The following is a 12,517-nucleotide window of genomic DNA, read 5'->3' on the forward strand; positions in this document are numbered from 1 at the left end:
CCCCGCCCCCCCTTTTTTTTTTTTTTTTTTTTTTTTTTTTTTTTTTTTTTTTTAAGCAAACCACCTGTTTTGCATTCAAAACTTGTGGGTTTGGGTCTCCGTATGGATTTTTAAGCTTGGGGCTTTGCCATGAGACCTCAAGATGCCTACAGGTGAGAAAATAACTACCTTGTGGTTAACACGTAGTAGGAGGCAGAGGATCTGGCTTCCAAGTCTGGCCCCGTCACTGACTTCCTGTGACTGAGACAGTCCTGTCATCTTGCACTTCTATAAAACTGCCTATAAAATGGGGCAGTTATCTCCCTGGCTGAATTTTTTTAATGTTTAAAAAGTGCTTTTGCACTTGAGATTCATCCATCATCTGAAGATCCTAGAGTGTTATTAAAGCATACCACTTCAAAAATTAATATGCATACTAAAGTATGCACGTACCTGACTCTTTAATTAAAAATCCTAGTAAATTTGCATGCCAGAAGTTAAGCCATGTTGTACAGATTTATGTTGAAATCTTGAGACTACACCTTAAAACGAATAAAAAAGAGAATATATTGAATGCTTAACTATCTACATGTATATTTAGGGGAGGAAAACAAATGCAAGCTATATGACTAATTAATGCTGAGATGTGATCTGAATTTTCTTGGTTCTCCACCTTTATCTTTTTTTGTTTTTGTTTTAAATTCCTCATTTTCTTTTAAAAAAAGGTTTCAAGTATTTTTTGGCTTGTTAAAGTGAAGAAGATGCTAATGCGTCTATTCTGATTGATTGTATAAACTGAGTATTAATTGGCATTCCCTTTCTTGTGCCCAGGAAAATGCACACTTCTTTGTTGCAGATATGATCATTGCATCTCTGGAAAAAATGAAGTGCATTATCTTCAGTCATCAGACAGAGTACTGGGGTGCAGATGAGACTGATGGATCAGTAGGCAGCTATCCAGTGGATTTGGCGATGCCATCTTGCACCAGAGTACACCAATCTGATTCTTGTTCTTCAGACAGTGGTTATGAAGGCAAGAGATTTATTGTTAAATTATAATGTAACTCTTTCTGCCTACCTTTTAGTCTCTCATTACCAAAGAGGAGAGCACCTAAACAGTTGGGACAGATGCTTCTCAGAAGCAGATTCCCTGCCCTCCTCTGTAATATCTGTACCAGCTGCCCAACAAACCGAGGGTATAGACACATGAACATTTGGAACCACTTCAAAAAGGCAGCAGCTGTTACGTTCCAGTTATCACATGTGGACAAGCTAGGAATGCAACAAAACTGCTGTGGTTGCTTATTCTGTGAACTGTATCAGTAATATGATTCTGCAGGTGATATCTGCCTCTTCTAATATTCATGATATATTTTTCTCATTTGTGCCTCTGTTTATGGAGTGTACATAGTGATATGTGTAACTAGAAATTTCATCTTGCATTTTCATTTATAAAAAAAGATGACGTTAAGATTGAAAAGTATATAACTGCAAGCAACTGTAGCATGTGTGTGAACTGATTCTTCATATGTTCCCATTTGCGTTAAGTGATAGTGAATCTCTTCATTTGCCCTTTAGTTTAATTGAGAGATTCAGATCAGTTTCTGTAGTCGGCTATGATGAATTTTTCCTTAATGTATTGTATATGCCCGTGTAGTTTGAGGCAGGGTAACCAAGGCATTTGGTACTGTAGTGTCATTCTACACTGCATGAATTTGTCCTGAGGGATATTGAAATATTGTGTAATGCACATGTAGGTGATGTAACTTCTTGGGAAAGTTAACAATGGCATGTGTGGGATGAGGAGAAGTACATTATCACCATAATGCCTAGAAGTCTCAACTAACCCAGCCCATTTTGAGAGGGACATAGTAAATTATGGTCCCTGTTCCAAGTGCTTGTAACTTTAAAAGTGTATCAGATTTTGTGCGTGTGAGAAGTAGGGAAGAACAGTAACAGAATATTACAAATACAGATATAAATACATTAATACCACTGTAAATGATTTTTTTTCCCTCTGAAGGTGGTGGTGTCCTACAGGTCAACTCATCTGTAAATCCAGTTCTGGACTCAGATGATGAATTTGTAATTATTGGTAAGGCTGCCAGATACAGCTTTTGTATTGGGCTAGATATTTCACTATCTTCAGATAGGTGCATTGATTCCTTTAGTACCACTGCCCCTTCCTCTCCAAAGCTGGGTGTTCCCTTAGGATGTATTTTTAGTTCAAATTCACTTTTGATAAAAATGGCCTACAAATGGAAAAAGTTAAAGGTACTTTGCATGAGTATTTGAACTTATGCAAAACCTTGTACACAATAAGACCAGGACAGGATTTCCTTTCTACACAGGCATAATTTTCAGTGATTGACCTGAAGAGTCCTTTGTGTGTGTTTTGTGCTGGGCAATACCTTATTACATCAGGTAAACTGTAAATAGATACATATCACAGAAGAGCTCTCTATCTGTACACTGTGACCCAAGTTCAGTTTCCTGGTGCACCACAGGCTTCAAGTTGTGACCTTGAGAGAGTCATTTATTCTCACTACTTCCATTCTCCTTCTGTAAAATGTGAAGAAAGAGGGCATGGAAGTAGTGGTGATAAGGATGATCCCTTGTTCTTGTATTGTGTCTTTCATTTGAAGAAGTCAGATTTACAAAGAATGGTGTCACTAGTTCCATTTTACAGTTGAGGGGCTCTAATGCTTTGTGAGGATGAGTATGTTAATGATTGTGAGCTGCTTTGCATATGATGGATACAGATAGAACATGAGTGATGTCAACCCAACTGGAATAAGCTTTCAGTTTTTTCCTTCTCTTCTGCAGAACTTGAAGACTTGGAAAATATTTCATCAGTCCCAGATGACAGGTAATTGTGTTTCTTGACATAAGTAGTCTGGTACTACTCTTTCCTGCCATATGCTGAACCAGCTTTCCAGTTGCTCTTATTTCCTTGGGTTGGGAAGCACATATTGCTCCTAAAGAGGATGAGAAGAGGAGTGTTGTTGGACACCTGGTTCTTTCAGCTGATTTCTGGAAAAGGAGTTGGGCTCAGAATAAAGTCTGTCCAATATTTAATCCTTGCCAAGAGGAATCATAGCTATGGTACAAGAGTCCTTTAGAACATAAGTATATCAAAGCAAGGTGGGAGGGGTGGGAAGAAAGAAATGTGGAAGGAATATTCAGGGATGCAGAGAATACAGTAAACCCAAAATGGTGCTTTTTTTCCTTCACTTCCTCAATTTGCTTAATTTTCAGATCCTCTCTTGAATCAGGCTGTTGTTCTGCTGAAGTAACAGCACAGAAGCTTTACAGATCTTTCAGGAAACGTTGGCTGCAGATGGAACCTGAAGTTCAGCTGCCTAGGTGCCTGGATACAACTGGACAAAAAGTAAGTCTATGAGCAGCAAACAGTGTGCCTTTTATTCAGCACACCAAACCCTGTCATTTTAGTGCAGCTGCTTTGCTGACCTGGCAAGAAGAAAGAAGCAAAGAATAACAAAAAAGTGTTTAAGGCTTGTGGTTTGTTTTTTTGGTTTGTTTTTTTTTAAGTTCTGGGACAATATCAGTCTTTACTGTGTTTATAAACTTTGAATCTATTTAAGGGCCTGCAGGACAGATGAATTCCTGTGAGAGCAGAACATGCTTCAGGAGTTGCTTCTGAGCATGACTAGGGAATGACACTGAGGGGTAATTTTAGTTGTGGATGGTAATTGTACTAGAAATTGTGGAGTATTGGCAGTAACATTTCATTGCATAGTTTACAAAGTCAGTTGGTATCAGTTTGACTTGGACTGGAAGTTCAACTTTACCCTTAAGTGTGACCTTTTTTTTACCTTCTGATAGTTTGTGAATAGAAAAGATATTCCAAGGGAATTGGAGTCCAGTGTGAATCTGGCAGAAGAAATCAAGATCAAATCCCGATTAAGAGGAACTACAGACTGGGCTCCCCCTAGATCTCAAATTATATTTAATATTCACCCATCTGAAAAGTAAGTCTCAGATTTTGAGTGTCTATGCTTGGATCGTCACTTTTGTTACAGTAATAACAGGGGCCAGATCAAGCCTGCTGAAGGCATGGAAAAGATGCCCATGACGTCCATTGGGCCTTGGATTGGGGCTTGTGTTCAGCCCCATATTTAGGAGCATGTGGTATGCAAGAGAATAAGAAGTGTATCTTGTTTTGGGAAGGCAGAATAAAGAAAATATTTTTTTCCAGGGTTGTGACTGAATGCAGGTCTCATGGAGCAGGGATAGTGTCACGCATTCTTCTCTTGTAGCTAAAGCTTTAAACCTGTCACAACTACTATTGAACTGGCCAAAAGTGGCTGCCTAATGCAGCAGTAGCTGTGACAGTTAAAGTTTAGAGGGGACTCCACTCCTACTGCATGCCCAGCATGGAGCCAGCCTCTGGCAGGCATTATAGCATGCCTGTGCCTTCATTATGGTATGGAAATAGCTTCCTCGCTTAAAATATGCATCCCAATTTTGGAGGGCTAATTTTGGGGGAGAGGGGAAGTGTGTGTGCGGTACCACAGAAAAATATACTGTATTTATTTGCATATTTGATCAAAAGTCCCAGTAGGAATTACATCAGACATGCTGATACAGCAGTAACAGTACATGTACTGTTGGGCAAAATGGTGACTCACTTGATTTAAAGAAACGGCACACCACTGAACTCCTAGAAGTACCAGTTTTTGACATTAACTTGAATGTATATTTGAAATTTTTATTTTTGAGGAAACCTGATTTCCTGCTATCTTTGAGTCTTTTTGTTTTCAGTAAAGAAAGAAAGGTGAGTTATTCAGGGGAACTACAAATCTAATTCCACTTAAAGTAATATCAAATGCTTATAGTAAACAAAGTGGAATGCATTGTTTTTGTTTGTTTGTTTGTTTTTTTGTTTTTTCATGTTTGCTACTCTATTAGCATGCTATCTGGTGTTTCTGGTAATTGAAAATGGTTATAAAATGTTCAGACAAATGTTGTTATTTTCCCTTCTCCTACCCCCTTCCAATTTGATGTCTTTTTTAAAAAGGAAAAACAGAGAGTATCTGACTTGCATATAGCTTTCCCTAGTAACATACTTTGTGGACCATGCCTAGAATTTAAATAGCACATGGGGCTCTTGTTTTACAATTTACCCTTCCACCGCTCCCTTTGTTCTGAAGGAGGGTGGGTGTTTTGATTGACAGGGTAAGACTTGCAAGAAGGAAATACAGGTGCAGGTGGCTGACGTGTTGGAGAATGTAGGGTTAGAACTACAGGGTTTTTTGGGGTAGGGAGAAATAATTCTTTGTTTCTTTGTGTAGGAGAGAAGCTGTTGTAGCTGCCCAAAACTTTACTTGCGTTGGTTGTGGAACCCCAATAGAATGCAGTAAGTATATTAAAAAGTACATGAGACGCATGCATGCATACACATATATAAACACGCACTGAGTGCCACACTGATTTGTTAGCCTAAATTTGTGTACCCATAAGATGTTGCCAGGCTTGCAAAACCAATGTCTGACCTAGAAGAGAAAAGTTAAAGCTTGGGACATGCCTAGATGATACACAATTGAATTGTATTCCTGCCTGAAACTGCTATAGCTGAAACCAGGTTCCCATCCCCATTTACAATAAGTGCTATTTATGATGCTACAAATAATTTGACTTCTCTTTATATAGAATTTCTAGAATCTGCCTTTAGGCAGTTTGTGAATGTGGATGCACTTGTACATTACCATTATCTTCTTATATGGGAAATTTCAAGTGATTTTATGAATCTGGGTATATGGGCAGGAAAGAATTTATCTTTCTGAATTGGCATGAAGAATTGAACATTCAAGAGTACATAACATGTAAAACTAGCTCTATACAAAGTGAGATTTACTTGCATTTGCTGGCACAGTTTTCTATATTTTTAATTTTTATGGGGAAGTAGCAGCAATGCTTTCCATGAATTGCATTTATCACATTGCTCTATTTTGTCTCGAGAATAACAAGGACATATTTTCTTTCTGTGTGTAATTCAGAATGCAAAACCCATCAGTTTAATTCTTCAAAAAATAATGCCTACCACCTTTTCCAAAAGGACTTGCTTTCTGTAGATTTGAATTGGTTATTGCTGGGTAGGCATGCTTTTAAAAGGCAGTACAACTCTTAAATAACAAACCATTCTTCTAAAGTTTGCTTTCATTGTTAACCTTTTACAGAATACATCAGGAGACTCCGCTATTGTGATTATCTAGGGAAGTATTTCTGTGACTGCTGCCATACTTATACACAATCTTCTATTCCTGCCCGAATATTAATGAAATGGGATTTCAAAAAGTACTATGTCTGTAACTTCTCCAAGTGTCTCCTTGACAGTATATGGCAGAATCCCTTTTTCGATGTGGCCTGTATCAACACAACCCTTTATACAAAGGCAAAAGAACTGAACAGAGTCAGGGTAAGTACTTTAAAGTTGTGTGAGTGTTGGCCTGGACACACAAGGATGGAAAAACAAGACAGGTTTATTCCACAAAAGACTTTAGAATTGTCATCTGGTGCCCTCTCTGGGTGATCTGTACCATCTGTGTCCACCTTGTCCCATCACTGTTGCTGGGACCTACCACTTTCACTCACCTCAGACTGAGGGCTGGAAGGTGGAGAAGTGGCTGTCTCCTTGCTTGTCCAGATGTTGGGAACACCAACCTCATTCCCCTGATCTTTAGAAGAAGGCATCTATGTATCTGGGACCTGAGTCCCTTTGAATAATCATCTGCACTGGACACCTGTTGCCAGGAGGCTTCAGCATTTGGTTGCAGGGCAGGGGCAGGGGGAGGGAGGTGCAGCAGGGGTTAGAAAATCCTTGGCCCATTTAAAAATTGCATCCACCTGCTTTTGACAAGTTGCTTATGGAAGAAAGGGGAAAACCAAGTGAACAGAAAGGTGTAGCATTGCTCCCATGCAGCCTTCCCTTTGCTCTGGAGAGTGTCACTTGCTGTTGTGTAGTCCCTTATTCTGCAACTGGATCCATGCAGCAATATGAAGTGTTGCAACACAAGGGCCGTATCTTGTATCATGCATTTGCAGTTGGTGAACAAAAATAGCCCACATGTACTTGCCAGTGGGATGGACTTTTGGTGCATTTGTCCATCTAGTCCAGGCTCGTCCAACATACGGCCCGCGGTGTCTGTTTTTTCTGAGGCCTGAGGTGCTGCGATGGGAAACGGAAGTAAAGACTGTATTTTTGTTTTGGTGGGGTGATGTGATACTGCTTCCTGTGAGGTCTTTGAATATGGCTCGCCGGCCCACTGGGTGATAAAAAGTTCACGATACAGCCCCACATTCAAAAAGGTTGGACACCCCTGATCTAGTCTGTCTAACCCATTGCTGTGTGTACATTTCCTATTTTTAGGCTAAGACTAATGTACTGGTAAGATGTTGCAACTACTGTCAGCAGTTTAAACATTGATGACAGACCAATTGGTCTTCCTGATTTTTAAATACATTAGTGAGGCTACTTTGGCTTTTTATTTTACATACTGTGTGTGTGTGTTTAATTCTTCCCACTTCCCTTAGGAAATACAAGAACAGCTTTTGCTTATGAAAAGGCTATTGAAGACATGCAGGTTGGCTGAAAGGTATGGCGAATGTTTAGACATTGCAAATGTTCCTAGAAGCATTCTTGCATGCAGTTTTTAAACTAGTTTTCTGTCTGATCATTAGAAATTCTGATACCTTCCTTCTCTTGCTTTGTAAATGTCAAGTGTCAATGTATTTTTAAGGTAGCTTGCTCTCTCACTTTCCCCTCCCTCTGTAAAAGTCCTCTTGAAACTCAATTGATCAGACTTCATTAATGATTTTCTGACATCACTTTTTTTTTAATTTTCCTTTTAAGGGAAAGTAAGTGTCTTTACACAATATAAATCATTCTCACTTCTATGGCAACTACAACCAGTTACTTTTTTTATGTTGCAAAATGATACCTCTTCCATAGTTTATTTATTCAGTCTTCACTTAAAACACAAAACAGGCTGTAGAAAACTTGCAGCTGTGATTTACTTTTACTTGTCTCTAGGTGCTGTTATGGTAAGGGATGCTAGTGAGTGTAGAGCAATATGGGATGTTATTCCAACTGACTGCATGTTTGTTTGATATAAACACACTGAAAATTACTAAACTAAGCACTGCAGCCAAATGGTAAAATACTGGATAACGTTTAATGCATAAATCAGATCCTCTTTTTACATGCAAAAGTTAGTTAGAAACTTCTGTATGTACCTTGACGTGGTAGGTAGTGGTTTTCCTCAGTTAACTTTGTAAGTAGAGTTTAACATTTTATAGTCACCAGCATAAGACAAGAAACTTTTTGTGGTCATTTTGGTTTTGTTTGTTTGGGTTTTTTTGGAAGACATCAAAGGCTTGTTTGTTTAACTAAAAAAATCCAACAAGACAAATCCTACTGCATTGTTATTGTTGGTTTTTTTGTTTTGTTTTGGGGGTGAGGTTTGACAAAAGAAATATCCAATCTTTCCTGCAAACTTATTTTTTGGGGGGGAGGGAGGACTTAAAAGGATAACCTCCAATCATCCATTATGTAATAACTCTGATACCTAAACAATTAAAGAATAGACACTTTTTTTTTCCTTTAAGCCATTTTTGTTCAAGTTTGAGTTCAGAAGGTCTTGTGAAGGTGGTGTTTTCATTATTTGTCATTTCACCAGAGACCCTTCCAAGAAATTTTGCAGCAGCAACAAGGGGAAAGACAAGGCTTTGTTGAACTTCTGTAGTTAAAAAGAAGCAAGAAAAATAACCATTGTTTCTGACACACAGGAAAAATCTCTCAGAAAAGGGCACAAATATAGTTTTATGTAAAAATTCGTAGGCCCCCTTTTTAAAATAAATTCTTCCATATGCATATCACTACCAGATTTATTTTCTCCCTTGGTGACTGTTGAAAAAAGTAAGCAGGTCAACTTGTAAAACATGCTTGAAATTTGTCCTTTTGTAGTTTGACTCTTCATCTTCCTTAATCCTACAGGGTTCTGAAAGAATATGAACAGGTCCCCTGCCACCTGACAGAAGAGTTGCATCTGTTTTCAATGGATGATCTGGTGAAGGTCAAGCGAGGGCAACTGTTGCCTCTCCTAAGGGACATTCTAAAAAGCTCCACCTCTCATATAGAAAACTGTGAGGTAAGGAACTGTGCTATGTGTGGCCTTAAAAACGCACACAATTGTCATGCTGCTTTTATATTAACCTTTTTATTAAATGCAACAAGTAATCTCGTCCTCAACTTTTCTAGCTCTGTCAAGCAAAAGGATTTATCTGTGAATTTTGTCAAAGATCAGATTTGCTCTTCCCATTTCAGACTGCCATATGTAAAAGATGTACTGGTATGTTTCTGACCTAAGCTTTTTCCTCTGGGGGGGGCGGGGAGAGAGAGAGTGTGTGTGTGTGTGTGTGTGTGTGTGTGTAGGCACAGGAGATGGGGGTAGGGAAGGTTTCAAGCTCTGATTTGGCAAGGTGCTTAAATTTGTGGCTAATGCATAAGCATGTGGGTAGTCCCATTGACTTCAAACTGTCTTGTCTCTGTGAACTTTTATTCCAAACATGGGGATGAATCTGAAAAGAACTTTTGGGAGGGGGAGTGTTCTCTTGGTGTGGATTTACCTTTTAACCAGGGATTAAGGTTGATCCAGCAGTGTATTTATTGTAACAGATCTAGCTAGACCTGTTGAAAACCTTCCAGATGACTTCAGTGGGTACTGGACTGGGTAGAGTTTTAAAATATATTTGTACTCTACTGTGCATTTTCATTCCTGCCTACGTAAAAGACCATCCTTCAATAAATGCAGTTATTTAGTACCGCTTTTCTCATCTGGTCTGTAAACAGCTTGCAAAGCATGCTTCCACAAAGAGTGCTTCCAGTCTGAAAAGTGCCCCAAATGTCTGAGGATAGCTGCACGGAGGAGGCTGTCAGAAATTTCATCACCTGCGCCTTTCTGATGTGGGATTACTGTGAAGATGCTGCAGGCTTCTGAGGAAGCTGGAAACCAATTCTTATGATGTTTGCCTTTAAGTTGGATAATGTTGTTCTAAACATTGCTACCATTTCAGTCGCATAACTTTTTAAAAAAAAAAAAAGAGAGAAAAAAGGAAAAAAAAGAGTAAGGTTAATATTATTCTCACTAGGAGAGATGAGCATTAGTCTTTTAAACTGACCACATAAAAAACTGTATTAATACCCTTGTTAACATTTTTGCTGCTATGTGTTTTTACTGTTTTTTTTCCCTGTATTTAACATTTTTTAATTTTTTATTTCACATTTTTAGACCATTCTACTCTGTTACTTTTGCATACAATATATAAAAATAGTAAACAGCATTGGGAAATTCTCAATCTTATTAGATTTCTTTTATTATAATAAGAAGTGATAACATGTGAGCAACTTTCCCCTTTTATTGAAATGCTCTGGTAGAATGCCTTCAACTTACTATTTTTAGAAATATTACCCTGACATTTTTTTTTCCAGTTTACATGCTTGCCAAGATTAAAAAAAAAAAATCACTACTCTTATAATGCATGGAAGTGCAATTCTGTTCCACCCTGCTTGAGTTCCTGAAAAACAGCTAATGCAGAAGGTCAGTGGATTTTCTTCCTTGCTACTTTTTTTGTGACTGTCTTAAGGCTAAGATAGCAGTGTGTTACAAAAGTAGATTCATTAATGGATTTTCAGGGACTTGAACAGGATGAAATAGAATAACAGTAAGTGTGTAAGACCACTTGGGTACCAAAGTCTTGGCCTCTTGGTCTCCAGGGTGGTACTTTCCAACTTGGGAGATGCCAGACTGCTTGATAAGGAGAGGGAAGAGATGCAGGACTTCGAGGATGCTGATGTCTAGAAATGAAGTATTGCTAGCTTTTTTTTTTTTTTTTTTAAGTTGTCAGTTTCTGTGATTGGCTTCATTTTAGAAGTAGCATATGCGTACAGGAGCTTCCAGCAGCTTGCCTGAATCTGCCAGTGTTTTGTGTGCATGTCCAGCCATCAGCTGTTCCTGTGGTATTTTGGCTCAGCCGTGTCTAAATGGGTATCCATTCTCCTGGGCACTACCCCTGAAGCTTTTACAGAAAGGATCGTCAGTTATTGTAGACTTTGACATAAGTAACGTGGGCCAAAGACACTCTTATGCTAGAAATAGGTGCCATCAAATGAAGTGGATCAGCTGTACCACAGTGAGTCAAAACACAGCTGCTCTGCTTTGTTGCACAAGATGTACACTGCCCCTTGTCCTGCCCTTGATGATGGTACAGGACAAGGGGTGATATGAGGCAGTTTTGGGTGAGCAGGTCTGGCTGAGAGAGAGAAACTGAGGCTGTCCCCAGTGAACCAGACCCATCCACTATGATTGCCAGACCCATCTCTCACTATGGGTCTGGCTGAGTGGGGAATCCTGACTTCCCCACTTACGGAGAAGTGCACCAAGATTCCTGAGCTTGCCTTTCTGAAAGCAAAGAGAGAGAGACAGGTGCTCTGGGAGCTTGAGAGGCTCTCAAGCCCCAGGATACCTGCTTAGGGTGGGTGGAGAGTATGAGCAGGTCAGGCTACCTGTACTCTCCTGCACAGAGCTAGCAGACATCTGCTGTAATAAAGCAACAGAGCCTGTTACTACCTTTTTGCCGTACTACTGATTTCCGCCCCTCTTCCCCCCGCCCTTTTTGTGGCACAACAAAGGGTAGCAACATCTGCTTGCTCACAGTTTGTTCCTGGTAGCACAAATGAGAGGTCAGGTGATGTTTCCACCCTTGGATTCTGGATCTGTCTCCTTTTGTTCTGAGCTTAGCTTCTTTGTGCACTCAAGTTCCTGTTTAAAAAAAAATCCCTTTCTTGAACTAACACAAAACAAAACTCTGTGAGCAGGATCTTCTTTAAATTCACCTCCAAGCTAAAACTCTTTCACAACACATATTACAAGTGGAAGGCAGGGTATAGATTTACCTGATAGATTAACTGAATCAGAGATGTGTAAGTTTTTTTTTTTGCAAGTCCAAGCTCACATCATCAGATGCTGATGCAATGAGCTTGGGCTCTCAAGAACTTATGCACATCTGAATTAGTTAGTCATCTCCCATCTGCTTAGTTTTATCAGGTGCATCTGCACCCCATTTTCTTCCTGACTTCAGACCAATATGGCTAACTACCTCTCTCTGCACATGGGAAGTAGGCACACTTAATGCTTCACATACAGATTTATTTTTTTTATCTTTCTTTAGTTGAAAATAAACTTTAGTGACTCATTGTGTGGAAGATTATCATCTAGTACATGTGATCTCCAACCAGATGCTGAGCTATACTGAGCAAGTGATGTTAAATGATGAAATGTGGCAAGAGGGGCCTACCTACAGAGTTGGCTGCCTTTTTAATATGATGCAAGTGTAAGTTTACAACTGTAGCACTTGCATACACAACTAGATCAATCCCACAAATGGATTTGCTCTAGGGATTTACTGTTTGTGGAGGATGAAATTTAATTAAGAGTCCTTCAAGGTGTTGTACAGTGCA

The 12,517-nt window shown here is 39.2% G+C and overlaps 1 protein-coding gene across 2 annotated transcripts in view; it reads left to right on the top strand.

Annotated features, from left to right (window-relative positions):
- Positions 1-11,316, top strand: part of RUBCNL (RUN and cysteine rich domain containing beclin 1 interacting protein like) — a 35,269-nt gene extending 23,953 nt beyond the window's left edge. For both annotated transcript variants that reach the window (XM_019525439.1, XM_019525440.1), the window contains 11 exons: positions 811-1,012; positions 2,003-2,074; positions 2,806-2,848; positions 3,238-3,370; positions 3,826-3,971; positions 5,295-5,359; positions 6,180-6,418; positions 7,534-7,595; positions 8,996-9,149; positions 9,260-9,350; positions 9,851-11,316. In XM_019525439.1, coding sequence (XP_019380984.1) covers positions 811-1,012; positions 2,003-2,074; positions 2,806-2,848; positions 3,238-3,370; positions 3,826-3,971; positions 5,295-5,359; positions 6,180-6,418; positions 7,534-7,595; positions 8,996-9,149; positions 9,260-9,350; positions 9,851-9,963 — 1,320 coding nt within the window. In that variant the 3' untranslated portion in view covers positions 9,964-11,316. The remainder of the gene's footprint in view (positions 1-810; positions 1,013-2,002; positions 2,075-2,805; positions 2,849-3,237; positions 3,371-3,825; positions 3,972-5,294; positions 5,360-6,179; positions 6,419-7,533; positions 7,596-8,995; positions 9,150-9,259; positions 9,351-9,850) is intronic.
- The last annotated feature ends 1,201 nt before the right edge of the window (positions 11,317-12,517 follow it).

The sequence above is a fragment of the Gavialis gangeticus genome, unplaced genomic scaffold (genome assembly GCF_001723915.1).
Source record: "Gavialis gangeticus isolate Ggan-Ray unplaced genomic scaffold, GavGan_comp1, whole genome shotgun sequence".
Taxonomy (NCBI): Eukaryota; Metazoa; Chordata; order Crocodylia; family Gavialidae; genus Gavialis; species Gavialis gangeticus.